General features: G+C 31.0%; 1 protein-coding gene across 1 annotated transcript; it reads left to right on the top strand.

Moving 5' to 3' along the window:
* The first annotated feature begins 1,167 nt into the window (after positions 1 to 1,167).
* On the top strand, positions 1,168 to 20,620 carry LOC113851419 (spermidine synthase 2-like). Its single transcript, XM_027481888.1, has 12 exons — positions 1,168 to 1,243; positions 11,985 to 12,081; positions 14,928 to 14,947; positions 17,755 to 17,787; positions 18,569 to 18,645; positions 18,758 to 18,880; positions 19,010 to 19,114; positions 19,315 to 19,387; positions 19,459 to 19,530; positions 19,619 to 19,814; positions 20,321 to 20,447; positions 20,540 to 20,620. The coding sequence occupies exons 1-12, from the start codon at positions 1,168 to 1,170 to the stop codon at positions 20,618 to 20,620; spliced, it is 1,080 nt and encodes a 359-aa protein (XP_027337689.1).
* Positions 20,621 to 22,398: the final 1,778 nt, after the last annotated feature.

Genomic DNA, 22,398 nt, shown 5'->3' on the forward strand with positions numbered 1-22,398 from the left:
GTTCATACATTAGGGAAAGATTCAATCAAAATTTATATTAAAAATTTGTGTAATGTAAAACAAAAGATGTTTATATAGTGTTGTGTGCTATGATATTTTGGACTAACCAAATATTATCTTTCAGTTAGAAATGATAGATAAAGGTAAAGGTAAGAAAAGTGCTACTTAATATCTTAGTCATGGTAGTAGTAGCAACACCCCTTCACTTATTGCTCCTACTTTCATCTCCACTCCAGCTGCAGTGCAGACCTACTAGGTTAGGGGCAGAAGCAATGCATCATGGTGCCCAACCGTGGGTATGTATCTCCTCTTCCTCCAGCTTGCACTATCAACTACATAAACCACATCATTCCCCTCTACACAACACACAAGCGAGGGATCCAATGTTGTTGCATCTTCCTTTGGACAACAATCATAGACCCATGCACCCTCTAGAGTGCTTCTAGGTTTGAGATTGAATGGATCCACTTATTTTATGTTGTCATTATCTATTATATAATGTATTTCTATTATGTGTTTAGTTGGTATCCACTAAGTCACTGATACCATTAAAAATATGTATGATGAGCCTTACAACAGTTTTGCTACGGATAAAAAGGTGGAGTAGTACAAAGATTATAAGGTAATAATAGTCAATTGATTTATTTTAAATCTAACTAGATCTCTAATTTTTTTTACTTTGATTAATTAATTTCTATTTATGTAGAGCCACTTCATCATTCTCCCAAGACAAGAAGATGATTTTCAAGGCCTAGAAGAGTCATACTGCAAATCGACTAAGACAAATGTACATTAAAGCCTATCAAGACTTGTCATGTGAAAATTGGATAGCATCCAACTTTCTTCATGCCTTGCAAGAGTACTGGCATACAATTTATTTTCAAAACCTATGCATAGAGAGGTGTTCAAGAAGACGCATGCTTGCAAGGGAGACAACACCTCGTGGATTGGTATTCAGACAACATATGTAAGTATGGTTTTCTCAAATTATATTTTTTATTAAATAATTTAAAAAAATTTAGCTTAATATATAATTATCTACACTAAATTGTAGGGTGACTATGTCCAAAGGGTGAAGGTTGCATCTACTAAGGACACAGAGTTTGTTGATAAGGACATTGTGTGATCAAAGATGGTAGCAATTTTTATAGATGTTGCATTTATGGCATGGAGGCTGCTTTGCAGACTCTATCATTGGGGAAGCCCCTTCTCTTGCACTTAGGGAGGGTGGAGGATATAGTCCGTATTCAAGTTCATGCCCTAAATGAATAGCTCTAGAAGAAAAATGAGAAGATGTGAAAAAATAAAGAGACTACATGGAAGAAGAAGTTGGTCAAGAAATGAACATGGCAGTGACTGTTGGGTAGAGAAGAAAAGAAATATCACCTTTACCCCTTGCGTTTCTCATAGCTATCCCATAGGAATCCACAACCATCACTACACACCTGGGCTCTACCCAAACCGATGAACTTTTTACTATATCTCCACACTAGTATGATATTGTCCACTTTGAACCTAAGCTTCATGGTTTTGTTTTTGGACATCATCCAAAAGGCTTCGTACTAATAGAGATCTACTATATTTATATGCCCTTGATCCTCTCTAATTCTAATCAATGTGAAACTTTGTTTACACATCCCAACAATGACAACTATGTCTCTATGGATGTCCACAAGAACAATTTATAATTATTTTTTCCATAAAGGTGGCTTGAGTTTGACATCTTATGTTCTATTTATAAACACATTGAGATGACTAACCATAATTTTGTCTTACTATGACTAGGCTCATATTTGATGAATCTAACACAATAAGATAATATTTTAGTTTAACAAAAATATTACTTTCCTAAGAAGTTTGTTCTATGTTTGTGACCTTGTATGTATTTTATATATTATGTTATATTGAATAGAAATATTCAGAGTCTTAGTGTATATACCAACTATAGGTATTCCACTCAAAGATACCTAACATAGTAATGTTATATTCATAAGATTATAGAAAAAGTATCATTAGTGTAATTATGTTTAGAATGAATCCTTACATCATTGATGGAATAGAAGCTCTTTTGATGGTTCAAGAAGAAAGCATTAAGAATAGAAAGAATAATGATCTTCCTTTCCCTATTCAAGAAAATCATGCACATAATCACAACAAAAAAAGTCAATTTCAATTTTGGAGGAGGTTATAATAATGGCAAAGGTGGAGATGATAATTCAAATAAAGATTAAAACTTCAAAGAAGCAAGATTAAACAATTGGTCCAAACCTTCTATAGAAAATTAGAAATGTATAAAGAATTGCTATCAAAGATTTAATCAAAATCTATCTCATTCATTTGTTGATCAAAATAATGAATCTTTCACTAACTAGAATAATACACCATCTCAGTAATAAGCATATGTTGCCAATGTAGAGTCTTAACCACAAACATTAATCACTACACTTACCCTAATAATATATCTTACATTGTATCTAATTTAGGTGCCTCAAATTTTATGACATCTAAAATGTCTAGCCTATACACCAAGGTTATTATTCAGAAGGCAATCGTACCTGTCAAAAAGTAATAAAGGAGTTTTAAAATGAGTCCTAAAATTATCGTCCCATAAGGATTGATTTCCAATTAATAAGAATTTCTTTATCTAATTGTTTGAACATAATGGATGCGAAATTGCATATTAAAGTTTAAGAATTTAAAACAATTGTCACCAAATCTCAAAGCAGAAATCACAACACACGCCTTAGAGAAAGTTATAGAAGGGAAACCTAGGGCATATGGGTTTACTCATTCAATCATTTATGTTCTTTTTCTAATTAACTTTAGATCTAATGTCCTTATGATTACCAATTATTCATACAGTTGTCACTAATACCCAATGGTCATGTAGTATTAATATTTTTTTCTCCTAAATTAATATCCCCAATGGTCATGTAAGATATCAATTAAAGGAAGCACGAAAAACATATGAACTTGTTAATCTAATAAAAGAGAAAGATTGGTTTGGTCCACTTAATCATTTGTCTCGTTTTATCTTATAGATCTATTAACTAATTGAGGTAGAATCGCTTAACGATGTAATTAATTAGAGTTATGTTACAAGTAGCCAGTTCACAACACACAATCAAAAGTAGTAGGAGAAACACTAATCACAAATAGAAATCAAACCTAGATTTAATTATAAATATTGCATAAAGTCATGAATAAGAGTTTCCATAGCCCTAACTATGGATTTAGCTACTCATGTTGAAGAAAGAAACTAAAGCATTTGTAAACAAAGGCATAAACAATGTCATGAACAAAGATGGAAAACAAGCTGGAAGGAAGATCCTGTTCTCCAAATTCGGTTGCTTGAAGTTTTAAATCCTACAGGAATGTGTCAGAGATCCCATGTAGAAGAGATGAGAGAGTCACATAGAAACATAGAAGGAAAGTCTGAAAATTAGATACTGAACTAAGGGTGAACATGGATTAGATTTTCTAAAAACCAATCTAGATCTATTTAAAATCCAATTATATGGATTGGATTATAAACTAATTCATTTTAATTTTTTCAAAAATCAGTTTAAATTTGATTTTAAAATTTAGATTTGGTTTAAAACTAGTTTTAAATATAATAAAAATATACTATAAATATTTTTATATCATTATTACATTATTATATAAAAAAATATTTAAATTTTATAATAATTAATATAACATTACATTTGCATATATATAATTTTTTGTTAAGCATCAACATTTTATTAAAGATAAAATATAAGTATAAAGGGTAATCTAACCCATTACATCTATATAGAAATTAACAATATATGTAAAGACAATATTTACATATATTTTAATTTATTAATAATTATATTTTTTATTTTTTATTTTATTAAACTAATAAATATTTATATATATTTTAATTTTTATTATTTATCTATTACACAAACTAATTATATGGATCAAATTTTAAACTATTTTATTTTATTTTTAATCAATTTAAAAGTAGTTTTGAAATTTAAATTTAATTTAAAATCAGTTCTAAATTTAGTTTTTGTTGAAACTAGTTTTAAATTTAGTTTTACGTTGAATTAATTTTAAATTTAATTTATTATGATTTAAATAAATGAAAATATTTTTTTCTGTACATAGTTAAAAATTTGATATGTTTACACATTTGTTTGGGATCAAATAGTGCAGGGGTGGACTTAGTCCAAATTTCCAACGAAACTACCAAATGCTAATTTAATTTTTTTAAAATATTAATTTCGCTGAAGGATTAAAAGTGAAAAAGTGAATGGACATCTATTCATAGATTTAAATTTTGTGCTTAGATTTAAATATGTGAATTTTTTTAAGGTAAAACGAATTTGTTATATGTAATGTTCTATTAAATTAGTGTATTTCAAAAATATTTTAACAATATTTATTAATTATATTATATTTTATAGAAGTTTATAAAATATTTATATTATTTTTTGTTGATGATGAAAGTTTACATTAAAACCTATAAAAATAAAAATTAATAATATAAATAATAATAAAATTAATATAGAAGATAGTACTTTCATATATATAGATTTGGATAAATAAAATAATAAAATAAAAAATCTAGTTTTAGAAAGTAGATTTAGACACTAAACTGGTTACACAAATATAGTTAATGAAAAAACCAGTTTAATATAGATTTAGATTTTTTAAACTAATTTAATATTAGTTATGGATTAGATTTATAAAACTGGATTTTTTGCCTAGCCCTATATTGAATCGTTGCCCCCATGCCTTCTTTTATAGGGTTTAAAACTCCTAAATCATGTTAAGTTTATGATTTGCATAGGTGAGCAGGGCTGTACCAAGTGAATGCAACACCGTGCTTATACTAGAGTTATAAGCATGCTTGATTGTGGCACGGTCGTGCATGCTAACAAAGCATGGGCGTGCTAAAACGAGAGGACTAGGCATGCATGATGCTTTAGCATGGGCATGCTAGAAATAAGGAACTAGGCATGCTTCATCTTTAATGGCCTAATTCTCTTGAAATTGAGCCCAGAATATCCCTTGAGCCTTCACACATGCTCATCTACAACAATTAACAAAGTAATTAGTGTAAAACTTCATTCAAATCAATAGTAAGTGAGTATGAACATGCTCAAAAAGTATGTCAAAATACAGACTTATCAGCTATATATAATGGTCAAGAATTTGCATAACTTAGTAATGAATGTTGCATGTATTCCTATAAAACACATTGACAATTCTAAAATTCTATTTGAAAATTCTTCTTTTCCTGTGATTCTAAAAAATTTACTTCATGTTCTTAGAGTTTACAAAAATTTACTCAGTGTGAACATTTTGTAAAGACAAATAAAGTCTATTTTGAAATTTTCTTTAACCATTATTTGTTAAATCTTAGGACACTAAACTAATTTTACTACAAGGGAACGGATTGTATGCCTATAACAACCTTCTCTCAACTATATCAAGTCAAAATTTGTATTCAAACAATGTGTACTTAGCATTTTTGTTGAAATAAGAATGTAAATTTTGATCTTTGATATGCTAAGTTAGCTCATGCAGCTCAGGAAATTGTGAAAAATGTAACACCCCAAATTTTGTAATAATAATATTTTGATTTATTAATGTAAGTGTATGTAAATTGTTATATGTTTTGTGTTTGAGACATATGATGATGTGAATATATATATACATTTGACTGTGTGATGATGAGAATACGTGTGTAGGAATATATGTGAATATATGTAAATTGATTGAAAATGTTTAACTGGTTGTTGAGTTGGAGTGATTAAGAGAATAGGTTAAGTGTGTGTTGCAGAGACATTCTCGCTATAGCGAGAAGGCCCTAGGCGAGTTGGGTGATTTTGTCGCGAGTCCTCACTGTAGTGAGAAAGCGACAGAAGAGGGTGCATTTCTTGGTGCAGTCTCGTTGTAGCGAGAGGACCTTGCTGTAGCGAGATTCTGCAGAAATCAAAGTGTAGTTTCCTTTGATATTTTCACTGTAGCGAGGAAGGGTGTCACTGCTGCGAGGATGTCTCGCTATAGCGAGAACATCGTGACCAAAGGGGTATTTGAGGGGTTTAGGATTTAGGAAATTCATTTCCCATTCCTCTCTTTGAAATCTCTTCGATTCTCTCAACCCCCAATCCTATTTCACCGTTTAAATTGTCTCCAAAACTAATTGGGTGCGAGATTGAAGGTTGGAATCATGTTTAGAGCGTTCAGAGGTAAGTTTTGATGGCTAGGGTTTCAGTTTTCATCCCTCTTCTCTGTTTTCTCAATTCTCTTTGGGAGCATTTTCATTATTGAGTTTCGTATTGGGTCTTCATTCTAAGGTAAGGGGAACTCTACTCTATCCCTTTTTGCTTAGAATTCGTTTGTATGGTTATGATTGTGAAGGTGAATAATTGGAATGTTAGAAAATGAGTGTTTTAATGAAAATGACTTGATTGTAGTGAGATTGCGGTGAAAAGATTGCGTAGATTATAGTGTGATGGGTCTTGAGCATAATGTGTGTGATGTAGTAATTTCATTATGATGGAGTTTTGATAAGAATTTAATGTTTAAGTGTAATATGATTGAGAATGTTGTTGAAATGCTTAGGCATGTCGTTGATTGATGTTGAATAATATAAAATGGTTGAAAGTGTGTGGAATGACATGTTGAATGTGAATGTGGATATGTGTGAATATGTTGGAAAACTATGAATGATTTAACGATATACTGGGGTGTGAAAGATGGAGGCGATAGAAATATCTTGAAGAAGAGAGAGTAGTGGTGACATATGTAACACCTTGATTTAATTTTCCAAATAAATAAATTTTGTAAAATTGGAAATAATAAAAATTTTCATTCAAATAATTCTCAATACACAGTTCAATAAAGTGTTCTAAAATAAGGATGGATTACAATTTATATCAAGTCATTGCTATAGGACTAGTTTAATTACATAAGATTTTTCAAGAAAATAACATTATAAACCCTATAGCAGTTTCATCCATTCCTTCACTGAGCCTAGTGGTAATCGTCTTGGTCACCTAAAAAATAAATGTAAGGGTAAGTACTCTACACTATCACACATATTAACAAGCATAGAGTCTCACCTTGCTCATTCCATACATATTCTAAATCATGCATCAACAAGTATAAGGCATTAATTCCATCATTTCATTCTCAATCACAAACAGGTGTGCTCACTGCACCATCAAACATTCATCATACACACACACGTGCACTCACTGCATGTTAGTCATGCTCACTGTTGCACTATGATCACAGTTTCTTGATGCCCTCAACCTCAGAGACTTACTTAATTCACATCATTGATGGTTGCCGGATAACCCCCTTCTCACAGATACAACGTGTGTAGTTATGGGCCCCTTAGCAAAAGTGTTAGTCAGAGGCCGAGTCAGGAGGAGAGTGTGTGACCTGTGGTGTACTGATGAATCCATATTTTGACTGATATTTTAGCATAATTCTAACATAAATGATAAGAAAAATATATAAAGAAAGCAGAAAAACTTAGAAAAAGAGAAAGAATTGAATTTTGTTTACATATGTAGTTATTTTAGCAATTGTGAAATTTTTGCTTAGAAATTAAGTTTTTAATCTTGTTTTTGTAGGAATAAATTGAGCAAGGATCATATTCATGGAAGTTTGATGACAAGGAAGAGGAAAGAAGCAAGTCTGGACTCCAAAAACTCAAGAATAATAAATTGCAGACTGGGCGTGATCACTATTGTCAGTGAAAGTGATCACTTCAGAACTCAAAGAAAAGTGAAGCCTGGGCGTTATCACTTTTATTATTAAAAGTGATAGTTCCAGAGAGGCAAAATATTAGGAAAGCTCTGCGTAACAACTATTGTCATCAAAAGTGATCGTTCTAGAAAATCTTCAACTTGGCGAGCTGCGCGTAGTCACTTTTATCAGAAAAAGTGATAACGCGCAACTACCTTGGCTCTGCGTTGTCACTTTTATCATCAAGAGTGATAGTTCCAGAGAGCTCTCAATATCAGGAAAATGCGCGTGGCCACTATTTCTGGGAAAAGTGTTAACGTGCAACCAAAAACTCTCTGCGTAACTACTATTTCTCATAAAAGTGATGACGTGAAAATCTGGGAAATTTTATAAATACCAGAAACGATCCGGAAAAAAGGGATTCTGTTCATTTTCAATTTTTTTAGTTAGTTTCTGGTTAGAGGAAGTGAGAGAGAGGAGTGGGGATTCAGATATTGGAACTTCACGAAGAGGAATTGGAGTGGAGCAAGCTTCCATGGCGTTTCTGAGTTTCTTCTTCTCTTCTTCTCTTTCTTTTTCTTCTTCTGCTGCCATGGCTGTGTAATTCGTTCATAGTTAGGGATTGTAGATCTGAAATGAACATGTTGAATTGATTTGGATCTGGATTTCAAGCTTTGGAATAGATTGAGTGATTGATTCTGAACTTCACGTGTGAATTGAATGGAAATTTGATTAACTAAATTCAGAGGAACCTTTGTCAATGGAAATTGAATTTGTTCTTCAGATCTGAACCAATCACCGAGATTTTAGTTTTCTTAGGGATAAGGAACTTTGATCTTGCAATCTTTTGGTTTCTTACACTTAAAGCAACATTGAATTGAATTAGATCTAAGGAATTAGAATGGTTTAATTGAATGTTAGGTTCACTGAGTTAAGGAATTAACCTCTGAATAGTATAATGTGAAACTGATTGTCATTCTTTCCAATTGCTTGTTAATTCAGAACTTTATTGATTAAACATTGGAGTTTTGGTGAAGCAATTCCCTAGCTATGGTTTCTCCCTCTGTTATCACATAACTGTGTGTTCATTGTTTTGTTTTCTGCAAGTTCATTTTACTTTTAATTGTTCCAGTTTGCTGTTATTAGATGTTACCACTCTCCTTACAATTTCGAAAAAGCTTAAATGGTTATAATTCTATGAAGTGATACTTGAATCTAAATTCCCTGTGGAGACGATATTTGGATCTTAAATTTACTCATCACTTGCTGCAATCCTAGTGCACTTGCTAGTGTAGATTGCTAACAACATGTACCCACGCTCACTGTTAATGTCACCACCACCCTCTCTTCTTCAAGGTATTTCTACTGCCCCATCTTCCACACCCCTATTATATCGCTGAACCATTTATAATTTTCCCACATTTCAGACACAACCACAATCGCATTGAACATGCCATTTCCACCCATATTCAACCATTTCATATTGTTCATCATCGACAAATGGCATGCAATCACAAACAATTATCCACATCTTCAATCACATCATTACATTTAATTTCACACATGACACGTATGCCCGCATTCAATCACATTACACTTAAACATCAACACTCTATCACAATCAAATTACTACATCACACACATTATGCTTAATGTCCATTACACTATAATCCACGCAATCTTTTCACCACAATCTCACTACAATCAAGTTACTTTCATTAAAACACTCGTATTCGAATATTCCAATCACTCTCATTCACAAACATAATCATACAAACGAATTCTAAGCATAAGAGATAGGGTAGAGTCCCCCCTTACCTCAAATCGAAGACCCAAACACGAAATCAACAAAGAATGTGCTCTCCACATGAGTTCCATCCTAAATACATGGAAAACTCCATGAGAAATCAAAAGAAAAAGGAAGAGGAATGGAAAACTCCTTACCCTTACGGGTCAGCTTTCTCAAAGGTAAAGCTATTTTAGAAAACCCTTCAATGAATTTCCTATAATAGCCCGCTAGTCCTAGGAAACTGCAGATTTTCGTCACATTCTTTAGTCTCAGCCATTGGGTTACCACTTCCACCTTCGCGGGATCTACCATAATTCCATCTTTAGACACTACATGCCCTAAAAACTGAAAATCGGAACCCTAACTCTTAAAGCTTACCTCCAAGCGTCCCAAACACAATTCAACCTTCAATCCAACTCACAAACGGCTTTGGAGGCAGTTTAATTGGTAAGAACGAGTTAGGAATGGATATAATTGGAAGAGAGATAAAGAGAAAAGAGTGGGAATGTGTTTCCCAAACTCTAAACCCCTCAAATACTCTTTTGGTCGCAATACTCTCACTACGGCAAGCCATCTCTCGCTGCAGCGAGACCCTTCCTCGCTACAGCAAAAATCTCAGAGAAAATTGCACTCTAGGTTTTGTAGAATCTCGCTACAGTGAAACTGCACTCAGAATTGCACCCCTCTTTATTACCTTCTCGCTACAGCGAGAAGCCTCTTGCTACAGCAAGAATACAACAGAATCACTCAACTCGCTCAGGGCCTTCTCGCTACAACTTCAAATCCCCTGCATTATACATTTAACCAAATTTTCAATCAATTCCAAACATACTCAACAATTTCAATTCAACCACAAACCAACATATACACTTATACTCACAGACTTATCCATATATATTTCTACACATGTATTCACATCATCATCATATAAATCGAACACAACAACTTATAGCAATCCACATATATTTATATTCATAAAACAATATATATATATATATATATATATATATATATATAGTTACAAAATTTGGGGCGTTACAATATCAACATTGAGCGTGGGTATACCACAGGCCATATACTCTCTTCCTGACTCGGCCTTTGACTAACATCTTTGCTTGGAGGACTCAATACCGCACACGTTGTATCCGTAGAGCGGGAGCTATCCGGCAACCATCCATGGTGTGAACTAAATAAGTCCCTAAGGTTGAGGGCATCAAGAATCTGTGATCACGGTGCCACAGTAAGCATGGCTACTTGTAGTGAGCGCATGTGTATGTGAATTGTTTGATAGTGCAGTGAGCGCACCTATTTGTGAAATGTTATAAAATATTAAAAAGTAGTAAATGTGTTTTTTGATGCATGAATTGAATTTTGTAATAAATATGTTTAATGTGTGAAGGTGAGACTATGTACTTGCGTGTGATAGTATAGAGTACTTACCCTTACATTTATTTTTCAGGTGACCAAGACGATCAACACCCAGCTCAGTGAAGGGATGGATGAAACTGCTATAGCACTTAGAAAGTTATTTTTGAAAACTATGATATATTTGAATTAGTCCTGTAGCAATTACTTGATTCAAATTGTATTTCATCCTTATTTTGAAAGACTTTATTGAAACCATGTGTTGGGAACTAATTGAATGAAAGTTTTATTTATTCCCAGTTATTGTGAAATTTACTTATTTTGGAAATTTAATTCAAGGTATTAGAAAAAAAAAACATATTAGAAAAATGTAACATTTCAATTAATAATGATAAAGGAAAAATTATTTATGAATATTATTGTCTTTCTAAGTCATATTAATTACCATTCCAAAATTCTACTACTGCTTATTCAACTTCTCTTGAACTTGTTATTCAGATATTTAGGGACCTTCATCTCGTCCTATAAATAATGGTGCAAGATATCATATAATTTTCATTGATCTCTTTTCATAATACACTTAGATATATTTTTTAATAGACAAGTCTCAAGATTTTTTGTATTTTAACATTTCAAAACTATGGTAGAACTTTAACTAAAACCACATCCAAAGGCAATTTAGACATACAATGCAAGATAATATCTTACTTTTTAACTTTATCTTAACCCAAATGAAATTACTAATAGGTTGTCATATACCTACATACATTAAAAAAATATGTTTGTAGCAAGGAAGAATAAACACATTATAGAAATTGATTTTTTTTCTCACTCTCAAATGCCTTTAAAATATAGGGATGAAACTTTTGCTACTGTTGCATATACTGTTAATCAATTACATAAATCATCTTTTAATTTTACCTGACCATTTGAAACTATTTTTCAAAAGGAACCAAAATACTTTTAATTAAAAGTTTTTGGTTGTGGATCTTATCCATATGTTAAGTCTTAAAATAAACATAAACTTCAACTCAAATCTCAACTTTGAATATTTGTTAGTATAGTGTATAACATAAATGTTTCAAACGTTTAGCTTTAGGTAGAAAAATTTATATAACTACAGATGTTATTTTTTATGAATTTGTATTTCCTTTCAAACAAAATGACAACAACAATGACAAATCAAGTTAGTCTAATAATTTCTCCTTCTTAGCTAATAGTGTACCACTCAATAAAGTAATTCATCATATTACTTCACAAAATACTCAAATAAATTATTTACCTTATGAACCTGCTACTAATAATTTAATTATTCCTTTAATGTCCAATGATATCAAAAATGAATTTACAAATAATGGTCAAAGCCAACATGAAGTCTCCAACCATACCTCTCAACTCAACACAAATGCATATCTTGTTATCACTAGATCCAAGGTTATGATTGGTAAGTATTAGGCTTTATTGAAAAACAACACTTAGTCTTTGGAACGTTATAGGTTGTAAGTGGGTCTTCAAACTTAACTATAATTTTGATGGCAACATAAATAAATACAAAGTTAGCCTTATTACAAAAGGTTTTCAGCAAACAAAAGGTTTTGACTTCAAGGAAATATTTGGTTCAATTGTAAAACCAAGCTCAATCAAAACTATTCTAACAATTGTTTTGTCCAAGTAGTAGCCAATAAGGTAATTTGACTTTAATAATGCTTTTTTAAATAGTGATTTGACTGAGAAAATGTTTGTGGGCAAATGTACCCGTCAAAAAGTTAAAAAAAAAGTTTTAAATTAAACTTTCAAAATATCGTCTCACAATTGTGATTAGACTATTAAAAAAAGAAATTAAGGCATATGGTTTTACTTTTACACTTCTTTATGTTTACTTTTAATCTAGTTCTAATTTTAGTTTCCTTATAATTTTCAACTACTCATACTAATTTATTAACACTCAATGGTCATGTAATGTTAATAGTTTTTTTTCCTAAGCTATTACCCTTAATGGTCATACAAGGTAAAATGAAGATAAAACATAAAGTAGCTTGTTAACCTATAAGTCCATTTAATTTCATGTGGCATGGTCGCCTACTATGTAATTAATTATGAGATGCTAAGAGTGACCAATTTCTAGCATACATTTATATGTACAAGATTGAAAACTAATCATAGACGAAAACTAAAATTATTATTAAATGTAAAGATCACATAAAGTCATGTAAAGGATTCAACATAACCCTAACTATGGATTTAGTCATTCATCGTAAAGTAAATAATCAAAACAACTATAAACAAATCCATTACTGGGCAAGTGCACCTATTGTCAGAGTAATTTTGCGAAAATTGGAGTACCAAGTGTTGTATCCACAGGGACTATTAAGAAGAATTGCTTCCTTGATTACCTAATTATTACTGAATATTGGTAAGAAATTATGTTGATAAATTTGCTAAACTAAGAAAATAACAATTTAAAAGAAACAGATTTCTATGATAATAAAGCCTAGAAAAGTATGACTAAGTGTATTCAAGAGAAAAAAGTGAGTATCTATGTTGTAAATCCTCCTAAATGTCTAAATAACTGAAATTCTCCTTCAACTACTTAGTTCTAGCCCCTTGTTGCTGCAGGAATTCCTTAAATAAACTAATATCTTTCTTAAGAATAATAGTTCCTAACCTTCGGTTGATTAATCAGAATCTCTTCCTTAATTAGTTCTCCTAGGTTGCATTAAGTTCATTATGAATTCCATAATTAGGGTTATTCCTAATATAGAAAACTCATGTCTTTCTATCTCTAAAAATACATTTAAGTCCTTTTAATTGAGCAATGGTAAATTCCTACAGGATTTTTACTCAAAACCAAATAAGAAAATAAGATAGGAGGCAATTAATACTACTCAATTAAACTCAAGAGAAGAGAACATGAAATAACATTTAGAAGAATTCCAGAAGGTTTGGTCAAATAGGATTCATTACGTCTAGATACTCAAAGAAAAATTAAAACCTAAACATGTCGAAACTACAATTACTAAAGAAAGAAATTCCAGATCTTCATTGCATCCTCCCAGCGTCACTAACTCTTTCTTTCCCAAAAACAGCGTCTCCTAGGTTTCTGTGTCAAGTTTTCTTTTATATGAGTGGTTCTAAGGTTCATCTTATCGTAAAAGTTTAATTCTGATGAAAATTAAAAGTACACACCCCATGTACACGACCAGTACTTTGGCCGTGTGCATCTCTGGTCTCTAAAAATTGCCACTTGAAAGCTCTTTTGAAAAGTACACGCTCATGTACACGGTCATGTACCTTGACCGTGTACATATCTGGTTTTGATGACGTACTTTAATTGACGCAATCAGTAAGATACACGCTCATATACACGTGCGTGTACTTTCCTGTGTATATCTCTGCCTCTGATTATGTGCTTGATTGATGCAACCAGTGAGATATACGCTCAAATACACGGCCATGTACTTGCCCGTTGTATATCCCTGGTTCTGATTTTTGCTTCAAGTCCCACTATCCTTTAAAGCTTTTGATTCTTGATCCTTTTTTTTTTCTAAAATATGAACAAAATGTACTTAATAATGAATTCTCTCAATGAATAACTCAAAAATCTCAATTATCATTCATGAATTACATTATAAGACCAAGTGTGGAATGAATTTATCAAACCCTAACTATGGATTTAGTCATTCATCGTAAAGTAAATAATCAAAACAACTATAAACAAATCCATAGACATGAAAGAAGTATGCAAACAAGAAAATTTCTCTAAGAGAAGGGAATGAAAAGAGTTCTTGTTCTTCAAACACACTTTCGATCACTTGCTTGGACTTCAAAGAAACTTTATTTGTCTTTACTAGTAATCTTCACTCTTAATGACTCCAAAGAAACTTTATTTGTCTTTATCCCTCCAGGTTCTTTAAATAGGCTTCAGAATCCACAAGAGATTAAGGTTGTTGCCTCTAAGAGAATATACTTTATCTCTAATAAAGATATGACGTATCACGAGAGAGAGAGATATAATTTTCTGTTGCCAAATTTAAAGTTTGAATTCTCTCTTTCCAGGTCCCTTAAAAAATCTTCAAGTTAAATCTCCCAACGCAAGCATGATCATGCTACTCATTATGCATGATCTTGCATAGTCCACGAAACACTCTCGTGTTGGTTTCTAAGCAAGGTCGTGTTGGCTACTAGGCAAGACCCATTTTTTCATCCAATTTAGGTCTAAAAAGTACTTCAAAATTCTACTAATGTTCTCATTATGCTAACTACAATAAATATTAAGATAATCATTGCATACATTCATAAAATAGGACCAAAACATATGAATATAAGTCCTAAAAATATATCAAAATATAGACTTATCAGAAAGTATACATGTTGCAACCTCTAAGTTTTTCCTAAGGACCTCTAACATGGTTTGTAAACTTACTAAGGCTCTTTATGGCTTAAAATAGGCTGTTAGGGCTTGGTTTAACAAAGTCAACTCTATCTTATCTTGTTTTGGATTTATATTGGTTAAATGCAATTCATCCTTGTTTCATAAAGTTACAACCAAAGGAACCAACTTCCTCCTAGTCTATGTAGATGATCTAATAACTAGTGGTGATTCATCTCATGCCAACTTATTCTTGATCACATAATACAATCATTTTTTCCTTTAAAGGATTTAGGGGATTTATATTATTTTTTTAGCGTAGAAGCAACAAAAACAAAAGAGTGAATTTTTCAAACTAAATATATCTCTAACTTGTTACAAAAATAAATACAAAAATTGCAAACTCACACCTACTTCCATGACATTTGGTATTAAGTTGTTAGCCTGTGAATGATTACATTTTCCTATTCCTTCACTGTATAGATCTATAGTTGGAGCTCTACAGTACGTAATTTTCACTTGGCCAAACATTACTTACTATGTGAATAAAGTTTATCAATTCATGTCAAATACTTTTGACTATTATTAGGCATTAAAAAGGTTCATGCAATACTTACAAGAAACTTTAAAACATGGCCTAAATCATTGACCACCAACTAATTTTGAAACACTATACTTATTGACTTAGACTGGAGATCAAATCCAAATGACAAAAAAATAACATACAACATATTTGTTATCTTGGGCACAATTTAATCTATTGGATGACAAAGAAAGAATCAATTATTTCTATCTAGTATAAAGACTAAATATAAAAGTATTGCCTATCACTAACTTTATTTGACTAGAGACTTACTTCATGAACTACAAGTATTCCTATCTTCATATTCACTATCAATATTTTGTGATAATTTTAGTGTTGTTTTTTTCGCAGTCAATCCTATTTTTACATTTTCAAATAAAACACTTCCAACTAAACTTATACTTTATAAGGGAAAGAATGTTTTAATTTTAAATTTCAATTATTTCAATTATTCACATCCTTATCACTTCTCAAGTACCTAATAAGTTATTTTTTCCTCATCATTTCATTAATTTAGTTCCAAGCTCAATGACTTAGTTGAACTTTTGCCTAAGTTTAAGAGAGTTTGAAAAGGGGAATAGTAACAATTTAAAGTTAGATAGTTCAACAATTACGAGGTTGCTATTATTATTCTTTTTCACATACTTTTCTATTGTATTAAGTGTATTCAACATATATATATATATATATATATATATATATATATATATTTAATGAAATAAGAAAAAGAAAAAATTATATCAAAATAAAAATAAAAAATAACATTCCTTCCTTTACATTATAACCTCAAAACAAAGCAATCGTGAAAACTAACTTTGATTATGAGATTTCTTTTATGTGATAGTACCAGTGTAAATCAACCTAATTGGTTAAATCAATAATTTAACTGGAAAGAAAAAGACTTCCTTAACAATTATCATGTAAAACAGTACAGAAAAGTTGCTTTGATTTTTTATTGTAAATTTTTTGTTGATACATTTTAAATATAACTGCTAAGAAAGTATTGTTCTTTTCTTAACAATGCTCAATTTAACCGTTAGGAAAAAATTATCCTAGCCATTAACTTAACAACCACTAAAAAGGGCAAAACTATTGTGTTGCCATTTCTATTAACAGTGATCTTGTTACGACTACTAACAGACTCAAGGATTTCATATATTAACGGTTAGATATAAATCCTTAAAAGACATAAAATACCTCTTATTAAAAAAAATAGAATTTCTATACTTCACAGATTGAGGTAAATTAGTACTGTGTCTGTTTTACATTATTTTTAAATTAAAATTTTACTGCAATAGTTGACAATAAAATTTGGCAAAGTTAGCATAGATTATTAAAGAATGTTTTAAAATTTAATCTTTAACCATGCTTCCTAGTGCAAGACATGACTAAAGGCTATATATTATCAAAACATCTAACAACCTAGCAATGCCATGTGGCCTTTGTCGACGTGGTATATTTTTCCGTTATTAAAAGCGGTTAGCCAATGATTATTTTTCTTCTTGTTTAATACGCTGAATTCTAATTTCAATTCCTTTCAAATCTTGGTTCTTTTGTCTTGCCTCATGGTATTATTGCAAAAGCATGTATATATATGTGAACATAATCAAAATGCTTTAACTTTTAGGACAAAGTATCCACACTTGGATCTCCATATTTCTTCCCGGCCAGCTTGCTAACAGTTTTTCTCACGTTCGGTTTTAAGTTTTCACAGTGATTTAGACTTCACAAATTGAAAAATATTTTGAAACTTACTGCATAAAAGAGCGAGCCACCGGCAACACATATAATAGCCAACTATTATATAGTCCGAGGAATCATCCTAGAAGATGGAGAACCGTCCTTCAGTTGTAATCAATAATGGTAAAATTGGTTTCTCTACTCCAAGGTTTACACCTGAAGGAGATGCAGGATGGTTTTCAGAGTATTCTCCATTATGGCCAGGTGGGTTTACCTGAATATATATAAGTTGAGTTTTTATTTTTTTCTCAATCATCTTTATGTTGCTCAGTGATCAATGACATATATCATGTTGTACCCTATATATCCACTTAAGATCCACTTCTAGATATGAAATCATATGTATCTTTCACTCATTCAGAGAAAATGCAGGGGATTTAAATTACACTAAGTTTTGTCAAGCTTATTGTTAATCTGTCCTTTTTTCTAATACTATTAAAGTTGATGCATTTGTTGATGTCCTTGAATTCTTAAAGTTTAGAAAAGGCCCATCAATTGAAAATTATGAAATATTTTGCATGCCCTCGTTAATATATTTCCTCGGCATCGGGCCATGCTTTAGGTGCAAGGGTAATAATATTTTTGTCATAATGTTGTGTAAAATGCATGCATGTCATGTTAATGAATTGTTCATATTTTAATCCTCCCCCTCCCCCACACACATTCCTTAAGGAACAATCGAAATGTATTGTCGCATGGACAGGTAAGGGTAGATTATTGCCGATGTCATCGACCTCAGATTTGATTTTCATGTAATAAACCAAAAAGATTAAACGTGTCGCTTCTAGCGGAGACACTTTCCAACAAAGATAAATTTCCATTGTATTTAATTTCCTTTGGATTTTTGGAAGTCTTATTGTTGAATTCAAAACAAAGATATCACTAAGCAGTTATTATTCTGGATAATTGGAATGATCATGTTTCTAATATTCACCTACAAAAGTTACAATGAAGCTATAACCAAGTTGATGGACGTGTATTGCAGGACAAGCACATTTCTTGAAGGTGGAAAAGATTTATTTTCAAGGAAAATCTAAATACCAAAATATGCTAGTTTTTCAGGCGAGTACTACTACAAAATTATTTGGCTTGATCGATATTAAATTTCGTAAAATGTCTACAAATTTTGAGAATTGTGCTTCTTACTGAAAGTGGAATGTTAATTAAATTGCAGTCATCAACATATGGTAAGGTTTTTGTCTTGGATGGAGCACTCCAACTTACTGAGAAGGACGAATGTTCTTACCAAGAAATGATGACTCACCTTCCTCTCTGTTCTATCCCAAACCCAAAAAAGGTTTCGATATATGAGCCAAAGTGTTACATATCAAATCATTTCAATGCCGCAACAGTTTATAAGTGTGTCAAACCATAATTGGTAGAAATCTCTGACATTTTATTTTTCCTTGTCCTCTCATGTTCGTAGGTTTTGCTCATTGGTGGTGGAGATGGTGGCATCCTAAGGGAAATTTCCCGTCACTCATCTGTTGAACAGATCGACATATGTGAAATAGACACAATGCTGATTGATGTAAGCAAAATGTTTGACCTCTTTTCTGATAGCCAAAGAGTCAAAAAATCTGGCTTTATGCACGTATAGGATAATTAAAGTGTCTAACTGTTTGTATCCAAACTTTTATTTTTCTCCAATTAAGTAATGAATACATAAAACATTGTGAAATTCAATTAAACAATGGGTTAAACTAATTATTTAGTGTCTAAATTTTTCAGGTCTATAAAGAATTTTTCCCACATGTGGCAGTTGGATACAAGGACTCTCGAGTCAGGCTTCATGTTATAGATGGTACATTCAAAATATATATTATCTTATTATTGTAGTTGTTGTGTGATGTGTTTTCTTCTTGAAACTAGCAGGAGCTATTTTTCTGAACTCTGTCCCAAGAGGCACCTATGATGCAATAATAGTGGATGCCTTCGACCCTATAAGTATGTCTTGTCTTTTCTATTTGTTGATTTTGAATGTTGATAAATTTTATTATGTTCAGTGATAGTTAAGTGTCACAAATGGTTCCAGGGCCTGATCATGAGCTTTTTGAATCTCAGTTTTTTGAACTGGTTTCAAAAGCTCTTCGTCCAGGAGGAGTCTTGTGCATCCAAGCAGAGAGTATTTGGTTTCGGTCATTGAATATTGAAGAACTCCTCACCAAATGCCGCCAAACATTCAAAGGCTCCACTGATTATGCATGGACAACTGTCCCTGCATATCCAAGGCAAGCATCATTATATCCTCCTATGCCATATGAACATGGAACCACCAAAATGACGTGAATTAACATAAGTTCACTAAGGCCATTTTTCTTTAATACTTGGTGGAGAGGATAAGGGAATAAAATTAATAAAATAGGATAAAATAATATATTTAATTTGTTATTATGGTATACATCAAATATAAAGTAATGTAAAAACATATCTTGCTATTATTTTTCTCTCTTTTCTTATCATTAAATGGCTAGTCCACTAAACAAGTTCTCAATGAATGAAATTAATGCTTGCAAGAGTATTTCGCCATTCATTTGTTTTCTTTGGTAGTATTTGATGTGTAGATAAAACGGAATCAAACATCATGTTCCACCTTTTTCAGTAGAACTCGTGTATCGTATTAACTCAACTTACTCCATTATATTTTTAAAACTTGCCAAACAAAATAAAACTTACATATGATCCCTCTTGCACTCTTATGTTTATCAAATGTTATCTTTGGTTTCTTTTCTTTTAGTGGGGTCATTGGTTTCTTGCTTTGTTCCACCGAAGGTCCATACGTCGACTTCAGAAGTCCAATTAACCCGATCAATCCCGAAAATTATGGCATATCAAAGCAACCCTTGAAGTTTTACAATTCAGAGGTAAGATGGCATTCTAAATATGCGCCATCAGAAATATTTGACATCATATTTTGTGTTTCTTTAAATCTTTTCCATGTGTGTATCCATTTCAGGTTCATTCAGCTTCGTTTTGTTTGCCATCTTTTGCCAAAAGAGTGCAAAAGGAATTTGATGGTATAAGGACAGAGACATGATCTTATAGTTGCAAGTATGTGTGGTACAAATACCGACAGCACCGCATGCCTCATTCACACCCATTCCGACAATAATCTTTGCAAAGTCCGATTCCATTATTGTGTCAGTTTTTTCAAAAACTTGTACTTTGTTATACTGAAACGTTCTAGTGTGTTATTATGCCTTCAAAAATATCATATTTGGTTGTTTTTACAAGAAATAGTCACTAATATTTTTTTATTTTAATTGTAAGAAACAAATATTTTTTTAAAATATGTTACTTCATTATTTTTTTAATTTTTATTGATTATAAAATGTATATTAACAAGATACTCATTTATTATGCATGTGAGTGAATATATTTATTTAATAAATGCATAAATTATCAATTTAATTATCTAATATTATAAGTACTTTTGGAATATAATATAATTTTATGATATATAAATATTTATTATTAATCTTAATAAATTAATTATTTATCTTATAGAAAAGAAACGAAGCGAATAACTACTTCACAAATTGCAATTAAACAGATAAGTGAAACGATATTTAATAATTTTATTTATTTTAAGTAAAGTATCAATAAGTTTTTAACATTGCCAACGTTGCTTAATTTGTCTTTATTATTGGATCGGTTTGTTTCAATTTTTGAAATCAGTGATTTTTATAATATATAAAAACTTATGTTACAGATTTTATAAAAATTAGAAGGTACTTTTTGTTTGGTTACAATTATAATTATTTTACTGAATAGTTATATTTTCAGTCTTTTGTCTATAGTTATTCAAAACAACTTCTCTAAAACAAAAAGTTAAAATCAGATTACTTTTAGCCTCTAATTTTTTCATAATCTTAAACAAAGAATCTAAAAATATGAAAGTTATTTTTAAAAATTGTTTCGTTTTTATATAAGAAGATCTTAAATTTATGAGCTCTTAATCTTTAACATCAGTTAGTATCAACTAAATTGGTTCATAACTTTAATTTGTATTAATTAATTTAATTTTTTATATTTAGAGATCGAATTAAATAATGGTATTTAGGGCAGTGAATATATTTTCTAACTTCTTAAGGTAAGAAACTAAATTAATAGATTATGGCTTAATTTGGATAAACTTTTTTAATAAGTATTTGTTGAAGTCAAACATCAAGTAATCAAATAAAAAAATATAAGTTAAAATCGATTTATATTTTTTCTTTACTTTTTTAGAATCTCTTTCATTTAACTTTCTAAATTTTAAGGAGAAAAGTTGTTTTTAAATTAAAAAAGAAATATTATTTATTTTTTATACTATTTTTTATATAAAAACTTATCTAAAAACTTACCCAGATTGAACTATATAAATTAAAAATATATATTGATAGTTATTAAATTTAGAGACTTAAATTATTTTTCTTACCATAAAAGATAAATTGATATATAACAATTTTAATAATTAAATTCTATGTATTCCCTGCATGTTGAGGGTACAAATCATTTTAATTTTGGACTAATAGTAAAGAGGTATTGAGTGGGGTAAATAAGTGGGCAATATGAGGAAGACAAGAAAAACATAATTGCGCCTAACTAACAAGATATTGGTGCTGATTTTCTATTGGATTTCTTCAGATGTTCTTCTCATGGCATTGAGATGAACAAATGATGGAATGCAATTTGTCACTGTCCCTATTACAAAATCCCTTGGGAGGGTGGTATGTCTTTATCCAAAATGGACTCAAAAGGAGAGTTATAAACATATCCATCATCGCTACTTTGTCTCCATGAAAGTCAGCAACTTGGAGGCACAATTCAACC

Source organism: Abrus precatorius, unplaced genomic scaffold, assembly GCF_003935025.1.
Source record: "Abrus precatorius isolate BTA unplaced genomic scaffold, Abrus_2018 Scaffold10, whole genome shotgun sequence".
NCBI lineage: Eukaryota > Viridiplantae > Streptophyta > Magnoliopsida > Fabales > Fabaceae > Abrus > Abrus precatorius.